The sequence below is a fragment of the Choloepus didactylus genome, chromosome 21 (genome assembly GCF_015220235.1).
Source record: "Choloepus didactylus isolate mChoDid1 chromosome 21, mChoDid1.pri, whole genome shotgun sequence".
Classification (NCBI taxonomy): Eukaryota; Metazoa; Chordata; class Mammalia; order Pilosa; family Megalonychidae; genus Choloepus; species Choloepus didactylus.
In genome coordinates, this window is record NC_051327.1 from 23,053,994 (window position 1) to 23,069,073 (window position 15,080).

General features: G+C 62.6%; 1 protein-coding gene across 1 annotated transcript; it reads right to left on the bottom strand.

Annotated features, from left to right (window-relative positions):
- Positions 1–1,939: 1,939 nt before the first annotated feature.
- On the bottom strand, positions 1,940–12,860 carry SLC29A4 (solute carrier family 29 member 4). The gene is made up of 11 exons (XM_037815256.1): positions 12,778–12,860; positions 11,626–11,814; positions 9,874–10,005; positions 9,505–9,618; positions 8,937–9,065; positions 7,249–7,323; positions 5,506–5,771; positions 4,330–4,465; positions 4,042–4,229; positions 3,183–3,423; positions 1,940–2,221 (listed from the first exon to the last, which is right to left on the bottom strand). The coding sequence occupies exons 2-11, from the start codon at positions 11,801–11,803 to the stop codon at positions 2,079–2,081; spliced, it is 1,602 nt and encodes a 533-aa protein (XP_037671184.1). The 5' UTR covers positions 11,804–11,814; positions 12,778–12,860; the 3' UTR covers positions 1,940–2,078.
- Between the last annotated feature and the right edge of the window lie 2,220 nt (positions 12,861–15,080).

Genomic DNA, 15,080 nt, shown 5'->3' on the forward strand with positions numbered 1-15,080 from the left:
CAGGCGCGGCCTAGGGGCGGCTAAGGCCCTGCACACCTGGTGTGGCGGGTGACGGGGTGCACAGGGGCTGGAGACGCCGGGCCCCGTCGCCTCCCTGAGACCTCAGGACCCGGCAGCGCCAGCTCCGAGCTCGCCCCCACGGGTGCCCGGGGAGGGGGCGGCGACCGACGCAGAAAGAGCAGCAGACAGCGCCACCTGGTGGCCGCCGCCCACGTGGCTGCCCCCGGGGCGCCCGCCGGTCCCGGCCCGCGAACGGGGGCACCCGGGTCCCCCAGCCAGCTGGTTCGGGGCACAGGTGGCCCTGGTGCGTCAGCCCCCGCCTGCCCAGGAACCCCCGCGAGCAGAATCAGGTGGACAAATCTCTCTCTCTGGGGAAACCGAACACAGATCAACGATAGAGCCGGGGAGGAGGGGGGCACTGGACCCCGAATGCCGGGACTCCTTGGACAGTTTCGGGTGCGAGGGGCACCCTCCCAGGATTGTGGTGAGTACCAGAGGGGCACCCAGAGACCACACAAACCCCAAAGCGCTTCTGTTCCCCCACCCCACCCCTGCCACACACCTGTCCCAGGCCCACCAGGTGTGTGGAGACCCCCTGCCCACTCCCTAGACCTTCAGGTGCAGGCAGCCAGGGCCCTCTCCCAGGTGGAGAGACTGAGTCCCCTTGCGCCAGGTGGGCCTCATCGCCCAGGGCCCTTCTGCTGCCCCCCAGGGCTGCACCCCATCTGCTCAGCCAGGTGCTGGCCACAGCCCACCACAGATGCCACCCGGAGACCGTGGTGGGGGATGGGCAGTCCTGCCTTCATCTTTTAATGGCCAATGTGGTACAGAGAGTGGACAGAGAACAGACAGATGTGACACAAGCAGGGCCGGGGCGGTGGGGGCTGGCTGGGGGTGTGGAGGGGGGCCCTTCCTCCCCTCGACCCCCCCACCCTCCCCCCACTGGAGGCGCCGGGCTGAGCCAGGCTGGACGTCCTGGAGGGCCCCAGCTGGGGTCCGGATGGCAGCCCCTGCTCGCTGGGAACTGTCGGGCAGGTCCTGTCCGTCGTTGAGCCTCGCTGGACGGAGGCCCCTGGTTTGCATTCCCCAAACTTGTGTGCCCTCCTGGACCATGGGCAGCTGGAGAGAAGCCGGGGAAGGCGATGGTGCAGGGGACCGGGGGGTGCAGGGGAGGCTCCGGGCGGGTGGCAGCTGGGACGGGCACGTCCAGGCCGGCACCCCCACAGGGGTCCCCCAGGGCCCAGCCAGGCCCCCTCTGCAGCTCCTCCTGAGTAGGTTTGGGGGAAGCAGGATTTCAGAACATCCGCAGGAAGAGAGGTCCTTGGAGGGGATGGGCCGCTCTCCCCTCGTGGCTCTTCGGGCTCCCAGGGAGGGTCCCCAGTAAAGGAGGGGCAGGGTGGGCAGAGGGGCTGGGGCTGAACTGTGAACCCCAAAAAGGCATGTCTGAGTCCTCGCCCCCGGAATGGGCTTGTGGCCTTATTTGGGGCCAGGGTTTCTGCATATGTGCTGCATTAAGTCGGGCTGAGCCGGGGTGGGGCCGCCCTCCAGCACGCCCGCCGTCCTTAGAGGCAGAGGACACGTGGACGCGGTCAGCAGGTGCCGAGAGGGAGCACAGCTGGGTGACGGAGCAGGGGTTGTCATGGCACAAACCATGGAACGTGCAGACCACCGGCCACTCCCTGGAGCCCGCCGACCCTCTGGTTTCGGCCTTCCGGCTTGCAGACCAGGGGATGTTCATCTCTGCTGTTTCAAGCCGCCGGCTCGTGGTGCTTTGCTTGACGGCAGCTCTGGTGGACTAAGGCAGTGGGGGACTCTCTGGGGGACCTCCCTCGCCAGCTTCGGGCTGGTGGTCTGCTCTCCGGACCCCACAGAGCCCAGGCTGGGGGGCAGAGCTGGGACCACAGATGTACCCGGCCTCAAAGAACTGAGTGGCATGGGGCTGGGGGGACGAAGGTTGACCCGGAGCGGGCAGCATGGGAAGGAGGCGGGGGGCCCCCGCAGGCACTGCAGGCTGGGGCGGGGCAGGGGTCCCCTCAGGCCTTGGCAGGGGTGGACGCCCCGGGGACCCCGGGCCTGGCTCAGGGGCCCGAGGGGAGGGAGCTGTTGGTGGCTGTCGGGTGGGAGCAGCTGTGGTGGGTGTCCCGGGTGAGGCTGTAGGTGAAGTAGGCCACGGCTGAGCCCAGTGTCAGCCCGGCCATGTAGGACACTGTCATGGTGTTCCCTGCAGACAAGACAGGATCAGGCCAGCTCCGTCTTCGTGGGGCCAAAGCCAGAAGCCTCGGCTTCTCGGGCGTGAAAGGTGGGGAGCAGGGGCCATTGGGGAGGGGGCCCGCCCAGGTGGACTGTGACAATCGTGTGCTGACTCGGTGCCCAAGTTTGAGCTCCAGCCCTGATCTCCACAGTCCCACTAGGGATGCTGAACAGACGTCACAAGCGGACGAAGTCCCCAACCCACCCCCAGTGTCCCTCCCCACCACCCTCCTCCTCGCTGCCTGGTGCACAGGCCCCCCGGCCTCCCTTTTTAAACTCAGGCAGCTCCTGTCCCCCCCACCCCGAGCCCCCCCTCCCAGCGGCCCCTCCTCACCCCCTCCAGGCACATCGGCCTCCTGCCCCAGGGCCTTGGCACGTGCCGCTCACTTGGCCTGCACCACCTGCCTCACCACACGGCTTGCTTCCCTGCAGGTCTTTGTTCAAAAGCCACCTCCTCAGTGAGGCCTTCCCAGACTGCTCCATTTACGACTGCAAACCCTGCCCCCCAACCCCTCACCACGCTTTGCTGCTTTATTTCTTCCCCTTGGAACTTACCACCATCTGGCTTATTGCGTATTTTGTTATTTGCCTGTTTATTGTCTGTCTTCACATCTGGAATGTCACCCCCCAAGGATAGGGCCATTGCTTTGTCACGAACATGTCCCCAAGGTCTAGACCAGCGCCTGGGGCGCCGAAGGGACAGCAAGCAGTTGTGGAATGAATGAATGCATGAATGAATGACTAACTGAAGAAGGGCCCCACACCTGTGAGCTCCCAGCGGCTGGCCTGACCCCTGGAGCCCTAGTGCCCTGTCTTTCTGGGTCACCATGCCTTCTCCCAGCCTCGGGCTCCCACCCAGCTGTGGGGTGCTGACGGTCCTGCGGGTGTCGGGGCTGCTGGAGGGCGGCCAGGGCATCCGTGCGTGGCCTTACCTGCCAGCTCTCGCTGCTTGGGGCTCACCCGGCCGGCCGCCAGGATCATGGGCACGCTGCCGAAGTAGCCATTGCTGATCCCCATGAGCAGAGAGAAGACGCAGGGCCAGGCTGGGTGGGGCAGGGTGGGGGCACCGCTGGGGTAGACGCACAGCACGAAGAGGGGGATGAAGACGACGCGCAGGCAGGCGCAGGCTAGCAGGTGCAGGCCCCGCCAGTCCACCGGCAGGGCTGCCAGGATCTGCAGGGAGCCGGGCAGTGGGCACCCAGCCTGCCCACAGCCCCCCGCCCCTCCTGCCCCAGCCCTGCACCACAGCCCCCCGAGCTCTCCCCAGTCAGCCCAGCTCCAGGCCTGGTCCACTCAAATCCACTAACCACTAAGTGTAGCCACTCGCAGTCCTTGCTGTGTGCCAGGCACTGCTCTAGACCCTTTATCTCAGTTTCCCCGTTCGGGCCTCACAATACCCCTGACCAGCTGGGGCTCTGGACCCTGTTTGAGAAATTGAGGGTGTCACCAGCCCTGGTGACTCCCCAACAACTGCATGGCCAGGGAGCGGCAGGGTTAGGATCTGCACACGCTAAGCTCTCTTGGACCTCTTAGCTGTGTGACCTCAGGCAAGTGGATTTCCCTCTCTGAGCCTCGCTTTCTCAGCAATAACATGGGGGTCTGCTGCGAGGGTTCTCTGAGTTGGCCTGCTTCTGGACTGCACAGAGAACCGGAATGGGCAGCTCTGGTCTTATTATCACCCACGTCCTGGTCACCCACTCACGCACCCTTGGCTGGGGGCTGCCCGGGAGCTGGCCTCAGGCAGGGTCAGTCCCCCCGTGGTGCTCTGATGCCCCCACCGTCGGGGCCCACCTTGCCCACGAAGTCGGAGAGGTTGAAGATGGCCATGATGAGAATGGGCAGCCACTCGCCCAGGACGCAGTGGCGGATCTCGGACTCCAGCCCGGGAAACAGGCACAGCGTGATGAAGTAGGTGACCGCGATGGAGAGCATGTCTGCCCAGATGACGTGGGCCACCACGTAGCGGTGCAGCAGCAGGGCTACGGACGGGCCGGGGTCACCGGGCGGAGCCCCCCAGGCCCCCCCCTCCAGCCCAGGCAGCACCCCCAGGCAGCCAGGGCCCATGGGGGCACCCCTCACCTCTGAACGTGGGCCAGCTCCGCTTGGCTTGCGGCCGCGGCACGTCGAAGCGCACGTAGGCGCCCCCGCTGGTCACCTCGTGGGCCGGGCTGTCCTTCAGGGGCCCACTGCCCCCCAGGCCCGGGGCTTGGTGCTCCTGGAGGGAGGCCGGAGCCGGTGGGTCGGGTTCTGGGAGCGTCCCCCACCCTGAGCCCAGAGCCTGGGTGACCGACTGGGTCAGGCCGCGTGAACGAGGACGCTGAGGGACGTGGCCCCCTGGGAGCGCACCCTGCCCTCCTGGGAGTCACCTGCCCTCCCAGGGCCCTCCGGGCACCCTGCAGCCCTGCCACCTCCAGAGGGTGCCACAGGGCTGCCAGCTCAGCCTTCGTGCGGGGGTGGATGGGGGCTGTGACCCCAGGAGGGTGGAGCCTCTGCCCTGTGGGATGAAGGTTTGGGGGTGTGGGCAATACAGTCAGCCCTGACACCCCCACACACCTGGCTTCCTTCTGCCCCCACCCAAGAGCCCACCTCCTGTCCTGCCTGGTTCCAGTGCCTGGTCCTGCCGGAGCTCTGGGGTCTCTCCCCGCCCCCTCAGCTCCTCCTGCCTGACTTTGGTGGACCCCAGGGCATCAGTGAGCCTTAATTTCCCTCCCGGCATGCCCCGTCTCTAGGAAACACCCGGGGGGGAGGGGGCAGGAAGGCGGGAGATGCTTCTAGAGCTGCTTGTGAGCCAGCAGGAGGGCACCTCGGGTGGGATGGGTGTGGCTGTCACCTCGTGACAGGGTGTCTGTGGGGCCTTGGGCCACGGGGCGCGGGCTGTCACAAGGGGAAGGAGACTTTGGGCACCAGTGGGGACTGTCACAGCAGGTCGTGGGGTACAGGAGCTGGGGGGGAGCCCCAGACCACAGACGACGGCCGTGGAAGCCAATGACATTTTAGGCCACAGAACATGGACTGCCGTGGCCAGGTGAAACCACAGACCGCAGGCGCAAGGCCACACTGAGACGGAGGGGAGGGGGTCCGGGCGGTGGGCTCTCACACCTCGGATGGGAAACGTCCCCTGAGGTGCCATCTCTGCCCGGGGCCGCCCCCCAGAGCAGTGCCCCCTGCCCTTCCCCAAGCTCCTGGCGGGACACGAGGAAACCGAGGCAGAGGGCGGGGCGCCTCTCTGGGAGCCTGGGAGCGGGGCGGACTCACGAAGTGGACGTCCTCGGCGGCGACGTCGTGGTGCACGCGGTAGCGGGGGCCCCGGGCCGGGCCGGCCCTGCTGTCCGGGCGGCCGTCGCGGGGCCGCGAGGTGTGGTAGCGCACGAAGCGGCTGCGCCTCACGAGCAGGTGCAGCAGGAAGCAGAGCAGCTCCAGGCCCGCGGAGACCAGGAAGAAGATGAGCGTGCTGGCTCGCTCGTCCGGCAGCAGCAGCTTGGTGAGGATGCGGCTCAGTGACACCATCACCCCCGCCGTGCCTGCGGGGAGCCGGCAGGAGCTGCGGCGCAGCGGCCCAGCGGACGCACCTGCCCAGCACGGCCTCGCCGCGCCCGGCCCCGCCCACCAGCCAGGCCACACCCACCAGGCAGGCCCCGCCCACACTCACCAAGGCGGGCCCCGCCCAATCTATTCTAGTCCCGCCCCCTGCACCCTTCCGCCCACCCAGGCCCCGCCCACCCGACTGTGCCCCCAGTAGCCCCGCCCACCCACCCAGGCCCCTCCCCTCGGCAGCCCTCCCACCCAGCCCGCCCATGTAGAGGGCCCAGGGGTCCTGGCAGGTCCAGGAGGCTGCGGGAGGGCGGTGGGTTCCATGTCGGTGTGACCCGTCCCCGCACAGTTTTAGCCAGAGGAGCCCCGTGGCACTGTGAGGGGTGGCCCCAGTGGGCAGGCTCCAAGCAGGCTCCATGGCTGTATAAACAATTTAAATCACCCCAAATCGTCATACTGGCAGCCCGATCCTGCTCAGACCAGGAAAGAAATGCCAGCTGGGGGGAGCCATCTGCTCACCCAGCTGCCCCCCTGGGACTGGCCCCTGCGGCACCAAGCTCCCTGGGCATCTGGTCAACCTCACCCAGGTAGCGTTCTGGGGGAAGCCCCAAAGGTGAGAACCAGACCAAGTCCTCCCGGGCTCTGGTCCCTGCTCAGCTCCCCACCCAGAGGCACTGCTGACCCAGCCAGTCCAGATTCAGCGGGAAGACAGAACATTTGCAGGGAGTTGCTTTAAAGTTGAGGATCCCGAGGCCATGGGGCCGGGGTCTAAGAGGGGAGCTGCCTGGTGCAGAGGGGAGGTGGCAGGGTGACAGGGGGGCAGGGAGGGCAGTGAGAGGCATGGAGTGGACTGGGGGAGAGTCGGCCGCCTGGGCCAGGGGTTGGAGCCAAGGAAAGGGGCCAGAGGGCAAGTCCCAGTGTCTGGGAGAAGGACCAGGTGTCGGGCAAGGGGTGGGAGGAGCGATGGAGGGGCCGGATTGGGCTGAGTGGCTTTGAGAAGTGAGCAAGCCTTCCAGTGGGGCTGCCGAGCAGGGGGTGGCCGGTGGGTCTGGAGCTCCAAGGAGAGCTCAGTGCTGTACGTGTCACACGAGGGAGCTGGCAGCATTTGGAGGGCACATGACGTGATGGGGATGGATGGGCTCCCCCCACGTGCACAAACACAGACACACACACACACTGCACAATACACAGGCCCATGGGCCCTCGTTGATACTCCAGATACCCACTCAGGGAGGCACGTGCTTGTCACACCACACAGGGCTGCACGTCTCCGCCACAGAAACCCAGCCCCACGTGCCTGTGCACCCCCAGCCAGGGGAGGCAAGACAGCAGCCACTGTCCCCAGCCCAGCATCGGCAGAGCCCCCGAGCCCTAACTCCAGCGGCACACTGGGTGGGGTGGGGGTGAGGGGTTCCCAGAGCCCAGGCCGGCCCCAGCTCCTCTCCAGGGGCGTCTGCAGATACTCACTCTCCCCAGTCATCACCCCCTGTGTGTACCGCTTGGGCAGCATCCCCGTGTACCCGTAGAAGCTCGATTGCTGCACTTAAGAGAGAAGGAGGAAGTCACGAGGCACTGTTTATCACCTGCCCACCTGGAAAGAGTTCACACGTGTGAGGGCACCGTGATGGCGAGCATGTGTGGTACGGGATGCTGCCCCCACTCGTAGCAGAGGGGACCAGTCCAACCACCTGGCGGCACCTGCTCCTTCACCCATCCCCGCCCTCGACTTGGCCAGGGTCATTGGCACGTTCTGGCCAACGATACGTGAGCAGGAATGACCCGTGGCACTTCCAGGCCCACATGGGCTTCTGGTCTCTCTTTCCCTCTGCGGTGGTGACCCAAGAGCCCAGACAGTGGGGCCACTCCCGGCCGGGGTCTCTGAGGGGCTGCGTGCAGTCGAGCCCCAGCCATGAGCAGGGAGCAAGTAGCAAGGACGACAAATCAGTCTTGTTCCACTAAGCCGCTGGGACTATGGGCTAATTTGTTACACAGCACGACCCTCTCTCGTCCTGACCAACACAGACAAATCCGGCAGTTTCTAGGAGAAATGAAACTGTACCGGCCCCTACCCTGGAATCTGGAAAGTTCATGCATCTTAGACACAGACCCTGGGGTGGCATTTGTCAAACTAGGATCCCTGGTCTCCACCAGCATTTATTTTTAAAAATAGAATGGGAAGGAAAATATCTGCACACCTGCCTGGTTCGGGGGTATTATTTCACAAAACCTTGATTTCCCTGATAAACACACACACACATACACGAAGGTGTGTACTGGGTCAACAAGTAAAATGCCTCTTCCTGGTGGCTGTGGTCAAAAAAGTCTGAAAATCTACAGAATAGCTGTCAAGGTCCCATCCAAAATGTCGATATCATGAAAGAAAGAAGGCTGAGAAATGTGCTAGATTAAAGGAGACTAGAAAACATGACAAGCGCACAAAATGCATGATCCTGAGTTGGATCCTGGATCAGAATAAAGTATTACTATAAAGGACATTATTGGGACAATTGGTAAATTTGGCATATGGGCTGGGGATTGGATGATAATATTGAATCAGTGTGAAATTTCCTGATTTGAGTGATTGTCGGGTGGTTATAGAAGAGCCGTCTTGGTTCTTGGAAGATGTGCAAGGAAATATTTAGTGTGGAGTGTGCCCGCATCTGCAAGCAACTCTCAGATTGTTTAAGAGTAAAATACACGTGTCTGTGTGTGTGTTTGCACAGAGAAAGCGTATGTGGCAAAATGCTAAAAACTGGAGAATCTGGGTGAAGGGTGGGATCAGGGAATTCATTGCCTGACTCTTGCAACTTTTCTATAATTTTGAGATTTTTTCAAAGTAAAAAGTGAAAAAAAAAGAGTTGGAAAGTCACTGCCCAGGAGAAACACAGAGGCCAGGTCGTGGAAGCCGTTGGTGTCAGGAAACACCGGGAAAGGGCCGACTGTCTCTGTGGGTGTGAGCGCGAGTGAATGGATGGCACACGTGTGCACCCTGACCCGGCACGCATGCTCAGTGCACAGGTACGTGTGGGGACAGGGCGGGTGTGTACCTGGATGGCACGTGGCTGCCGCCTGGCCCCAAGCCCAGCTCCTCTCAGCCACCTGCCACCGTGAGGCCTGGCCCCCACCCCCGCCCGCCCCGGGCCCCCAGCCCCTACCTGTGCAGCCAAGGGCCACAGTGCCCACGGCGGCCAGGTTGACGGCATAAGCCTGGCCGTGGGAGAAGAGCTGCAGCCACACGTCACAGACACTAATGAAGAGGAGGGGGCCCAAGGCCAAGAGGTAGCCTGTGGGAGAGAGGCCGGTGAGGGGGCAGCAAGCCAGAGGCCTGGATGGGGCTCCCCATCATCCACCCCTCCCTGAGAGCCGGGCCTGCTCTTCCCCTTTAATGCTGCGAGAGCCAGGGATCTAAGAGGCGCACCCAGAAGGCTTCCTGGAGGAGGTGCCTCTTGGGCTGGACCTGGAAGCTGGATGTCGCCATGAAGAGGAATGGGAAAGGAAGGGCCCATCAGGCAGGGGAAAGAGCTGGAGCGAGGCCCCAGGGATAGACTGTGGGGGGCACCAGCCAAAGGAGCCAGGGGCCGAGCCAGTTTGTTGTCACCCACCATGGGCCGGAGCCTGCTCCAAGGGTTTCCCTAACCTCAAACCCCACAGCCTCCCTGGGAGCTGGGCCCATTTTACAGACGAGGAGAGTGAGGCTCCGAGGGATGGGCCCAGGCAGCCTACCCACGGTGATTCTGGTATGCAGGCTGAGCCTCTCCACCAGGACGTTGTTCAGGAGCACGGCCACCAGCGCCACCAAGATGTAGGTGAGGCTCATGTCAAACACGATCGAGGTCCCTGCGGAGGGGTGGCCAACAGCAGGGGCTTGGGGCAGCCCCCGGCCCCTGTGCTTCTCCCCACCAGTGGCTACCACTGCGTGCAACCCAAACCGCCCAGAGAGGGTGAGCGGCGGCCCTGAGGCTGCCCAGCAATCCACAGCTGAGTCAAGATTAGAATGAAACAGGCTCCCCGAGCAGGGCCCTATCCCCCGGGGTTTCTGGGAGGCCTCCCGCTGTGGCAGGGGGCCCACGGGGCAGGCTGCGCTGGGCCCACCTGGGTACTTGTGATGCAGATAGTCCACGTCGGTGATGAAACTGTTGTAGGGCAGCAGGAAGCCCACGCCGGCCAGCAGCATGGCGAAGTAGATTGCGTGATAGCGGTCATCGGGCACTGGCTCCTCCACCGCTGAAGTCAGAGACAGCAGGGGAAAAGCGGGCAAGCCCACTCCAGCCATGGCCACCCCCATCAGGGATGCCACGGCCACCATGGCTGTCACCCCACCATGGACAGGGTGACCCACTGGTCCTGTCGCCAGGCATCACTACCACTGCTGCCACCAGAACCACTGTCACCTGGACTGCCATCACTACACTAATGGTCCATCTCCATGTCTACCACCATCACCACGGCAACAGTCCATCTCCATGTCCACCATTACCATGGCAACAGTCCATCTCCACATCCACCACCATCGTCATAGTGACAGTCCATCTCCATGTCCACCACCTTGGCTGCCATCACCATGGTCACCATCACATGACAACAGTCCATCACCCTGGTCATGGGTGCCCATGCCACTGCCCTCATGGCTACCACCACCCCTGCCTCACTGTTGCCACAGTGGCTGGCCATCACCTCCATGGCCACATCGCCATGGCAGCTGTCCATCACCATGGTCATGACTACTCATGCCACTGCCATCACAACCGTTATCAAAAGCCACCAAACACTAAGGCCACCTCCACCACAGCTGGGCATGGAACTCCTTCTGCCACTGTGACCACTGCAGCCATCACAAGGCCACGGTCCATCACCACAGGCCCTTGCCACAGCCACCTCCACCACGGCAGCCAGAGCAGCTGGCTGGCGTGACAGCAGAGTGCGATGGTCTTTGGAAGCCTCAGCCAAGGCCCAGCTAGGTGACAGTGCCCGGTGGGGCCGGGCATCGTCCTCCAGGAGACGGTATGTGCTCCAAATCAGCATCCACCCTACAGTGCTGTTTCTCCCACAGCCGGGGCTCCTGGATCCAGGAATGAAGGGGTAGAAATGGCAGAGGCTCCGCTCGTCATCGCCCCTAGGGACTGACAAGCAAAATCTTTGCTTCCTGCCCCCATGAGTTGAGGCTCTGCCGCTCCAGAGGCCTTAGTCCCCAGGGGAGACGAGCTGCCACCGGGAGACTCGGCGCTGCTTCTGCTCAACGGGAGGCTGGGCAGCCACCTGGACACTTGGGGCTCCCCGGGCCGCTGATTCAGCAGGCAAAGAAGGGAGTTGCTGATCCTGACGGTGAGGGGGGCACTGGCTGCTCGTACCCCACAGGGGCCAGCCAGACCAGCTGGCACACAGGAGACCCCCGAGGTCGTCCCTTAGGAGTTCCAGGCCCCATGACTCCAGTCCACGGACAACAGCACCCAACCCAGGCAGGACTGCTAACGGCCCCCAGCCTCCGGAAACGAAGGTGTGGGACCCCCCACCCGGCAGAGGCCCACGGCCAGCGGAGGCGCCTGCAGAGGGCGAAGGGAATGTGGGAAGGGTAGTGGGGTCAGGTGGTTATAACAGGAGCTACGATCATGTGACCTGCTGCCGAAACAAGCACTGTCATAGGCGTGTTTCTTCCCGATTCTGATACGTGCGTATGCGTGTGTGTCTACATACATCCCTCTCCATCCCCTTATCACCTCACAGAAGATCTGCTCGTCACGGTCAACTTTCTATCTCAGTATTTAAGTTACAAGACGTCAAAGGACAAGAGTGCCCCTCACCCAGGGACGCGGCTTCTCCTCCCGCCTCGCCCGCATCCTCACTCACCGGCGTCCATAAAGGCCGACAGTCCTCTGGCCCCACTGCCCTGGAGCTCGGCTGTCCCCAGCACCTCCTCCTCCTCCTCCAGCTGGTAACTGTCGAGGCCGAAGCGTGTCACCCGGGTGTGGTCAGGCGTGCCCGCCATGCTGGGTTCCCTGAGGCGCCGGCTCCCCGCAGAGCCCATGGCAGCCGGTGCTGTGGGGTCGGGAGGGGGCATTCGGGGGTCTGGGAGGAGAAGGCACCCCACCCCGGTTGCCAAGCTGCCAAGCCCGTACCCCCTGGGGGGGGCATCCTTGCTATTCATGTTGTGATTCTGAAACAGCATCATGGAAGCCATGATGAGGTGAGATCATGTGATTTGTGACTTCAGCTTGCCCTAAACTTGCACACCATCACTCACCGCAGCTCTACTCCAAAAGGGAAATGGCGGGAGCAGCCCAAGTGTCTGTCCACAGAGGCATGGACAGACAGAATGCGGTCTGCCCACGCAAGGGAGTATTGCTCAGCCGGAAAACAGGAAAGACGTTCTGATCCACTACAATATGGGTAAACCTCGAAGACAGCATGTTGAGTGAAATAAGCCAGGCACTGTGCGCTTCCATTTATCTGAATAAAGTGGCAACCCCACAGAGACAGGGGCTGGGAAGGCTGGGGGGACTGCGGATGGCTGCAAATGGGGAGGCGTTTCTTTTGGGGGAGATGAAAATTGCTAACATTGAGGTGATGGCTGCACCTATCTGTGAGTGCACTAAAAACCCTGCAATTGTACACGTTAAATGGGTGAATCGTAGAGCTTGTGCATCATATCTCGATAAAGCTGTTAAAAAAATACACGTCCGCCCTCGCTGCTAAGGAGAGGGACGGGGAGGGAAGGGGGGTGGGAGCCTGGCTTGGAGGGCTTTGCAGTGTCCCAGGCAGCAAGGCGGTGGCCTGTCTGGAGAGGTGCAGATGAGCGGAGAAGCATTTTGGGGCGGGGTACCACGACTTGGCGAGCAGGTGACATTATTAAACGCTTCCTGGGTGCCAGCCCTGTGCAGGAACTTTCCCGCGCTCGCTACAACTCCGGGAGGGGGGTGCTGTTAGCCGCTCATTTCACAGTTGAGGAAAGTAAGGGCTAGAGGGTAAAGCACACAACCCCCTCCCCAGGGTCTCACAAACCCAGGTCGTGGGCTGCTCTGAGTCAAATGGGCCAACCACCTTCAGTGCCAGGAAGTTCTTTCTTTGGTCTTGCTTCAGTTTATCTTGCTTCAATTCAAATCTGCTACTCCTTACCTTTGGAAAGGAAACGAAGGAGCTGACTGATTCATGATGGAAAGATACCCCTACTAGGTAGATAATTTTTTTTTGGATGGGGGGTGGGTTCTAGGGCTTTTATCAAGTTGTTTTTCTAGTAAAATCTATTTTCTTATCTGATAGCAAAAAGGATACACGCTCATTGTAGAAAATTTTAAACAAACACAGATGAGACTCCAGAGCCTTGGTGGCTCACTGTGTTGCCTCAGTTTCCCTGCAAAAGTAGGGGTGGCAGAACCCACAAGAAGAGCTGAGAGCAGGGCCTGCTCCCCGAGGAACCCCATGTGCCCAGAATTACAATTTTCTCTGGGACTGGCCCATCTTCCACGCCCCCTCTGCCTGCTCTTGTGTCAGATCCTGTGCCTCATTTCCTGCAGCTCTCTGCCTCAGTTTACCTCTGTCTCAGTCTGGACGGGTTGCACCGATCACGTGCCTCCCCCAGCCCCGCATTTCCCCCTTTCTAGCTCTCCATGGAGAGTCTGAATTGGGGCCCAGCGGGGGGTCTCTGGAGACAGGAGCCCTCCCTGCTTCCAGGTCTTGGAGCCCTGGGGGACTTCAGCTGATGGGCACCCACGACTGGCAGAGAAAGGGGATGATGGGCACCCAAGATCAGTGGAGAATGGATTTCACCTGGTATAACTCCCCCCACAGACTCAGTGTACTTCCTGAGACCCCTCCCTGCACAGTCCTGGCTCTCCTGTCACCTCTGGGGCTGCAGGAACAGAGCAGAGCTCTGGCCTGAGCTCGCCTGGGTTTGAATGACCGTGGCCTTGCTCAGGTCCCACACATGCATCTGTAAAATGGACAGGCCAGCCTGGCGCATGAGTGATGGGGAGGGAGAGGGGGCGGGCAGTGAGGTCTTGGGGACACTCCGGACCCCTCTTCCACCCCAGCCCATCTGGCCTCCACCCCCAGATACAAAAGGCTGGGGGGAAGGGGACAGAGGTGGCATGGCGGATCACAAAAATCCGATCCCTGTCCCCCTCCAACCCGCTCAGGTCCTGGAGGAAGTCCACACCCCAAAAGGCCGGGCGTGGGTTTGGCAGGGGCTCCCCAGTTGCAGCCCCGGGACAGGCAGCACCCCAGCAGACCTCAGTTCTGGCCCAGCTGGAAGGCCACGTGCTCAGCACTGAGCCAGGGGGTGACCCTGCAGCTCCCCCAGCCCGACCAGGGCCACCCACCTTGCCTGCCTCAGGCACTGTCCCCATGGAGAGATGGGGGACACTCGGGCTCCCCTCACCTCGGCCCCATGGTCCCTAGACTCGACCTCGTCCGGCGACTCAGCTGGAGGCCGGGGAGAGGCCAGTCCTCCTTGGCTGGTGGGCAGGGGGCTCGCCCCACTGTGGCGACTCACCCCAGCCCCTCCTGGGCCTCAGGCCCCCAGCTCCCTCCTCCTCAGGCTCCTCCCTCTCTGCACCAGCCACCCGGAGCCCCGGAGCTCCCCGGACTCCCTGCTCTTCCTCCCGTGGGGCCCTTAACTAAAATTTACTGACATGCCCACAGGTTTAAAAACCCAAGAATTTGAACAGCTCTTCCCTGCTCCCCCACCTCAAGCCTGGGCCCCCAAGTGCTGACCCAGGGAGCAGCTCAGAGCGCACAGGTCATGTCTTCAGCCTCCAGGGGCCTCAGTTTCCCCACCTCCCAGCAGTGTGGGGAGGACGTGGTGGAGGGGGAGGCTGAGGAAGGCGGGGTGGTAGGTGGGTGTTGGCGCATCTTAAAAGCCACTTGAAGGGCACTGGGTGGCCAGAGGCTCCGCATCCTCAGCCTCCTGCAGCGCGGGGCTCGTGCTCCCCGGTTTTGCAGGGAGGGTGGCCGAGGCACAGAAGGCTGGCTGACCCCTCGTCCTGAGTTGCCCCATTTCAGCTGGGCCCTGGGACCCATCAGACTGAAGTGGGTGGACTGGAGGCACTGGGTGTCTGGCAGAGGCCGGCCACTTTGGGGCCACCGCTGCACCCCAGCCAGTCCAAGGGAGCAGGAGAAACTGAATCCCATTTGGGAAGCTGGGCAGACCCAACCTGGCTCCCCTACAGGTCTGGGGTAACGCGGGGCGCCCCTAGAAACCCCGGCCCTTCTCCCAGACGCCCCAGACTCCTCCCCATTGGTTCTGCCCGTGGGAAAGTGGGTCTCAGGACCCTCTCGCCACCCCCTTCGGGGAGCTGCCAGCGGGC

Excerpts from the sequence above, each read along its gene's own strand:
- SLC29A4 (XM_037815256.1), bottom strand. The coding sequence starts at position 11,803 with ATGGGCTCTGCGGGGAGCCGGCGCCTCAGGGAACCCAGCATGGCGGGC. Across the intron at positions 10,006-11,625 it reads GTCGGCCTTTATGGACGCCG|CGGTGGAGGAGCCAGTGCCC; the intron begins GTGAGTGAGGAT and ends CTCTGACTTCAG. Across the intron at positions 3,424-4,041 it reads TCTCCGACTTCGTGGGCAAG|ATCCTGGCAGCCCTGCCGGT; the intron begins GTGGGCCCCGAC and ends GGCTCCCTGCAG.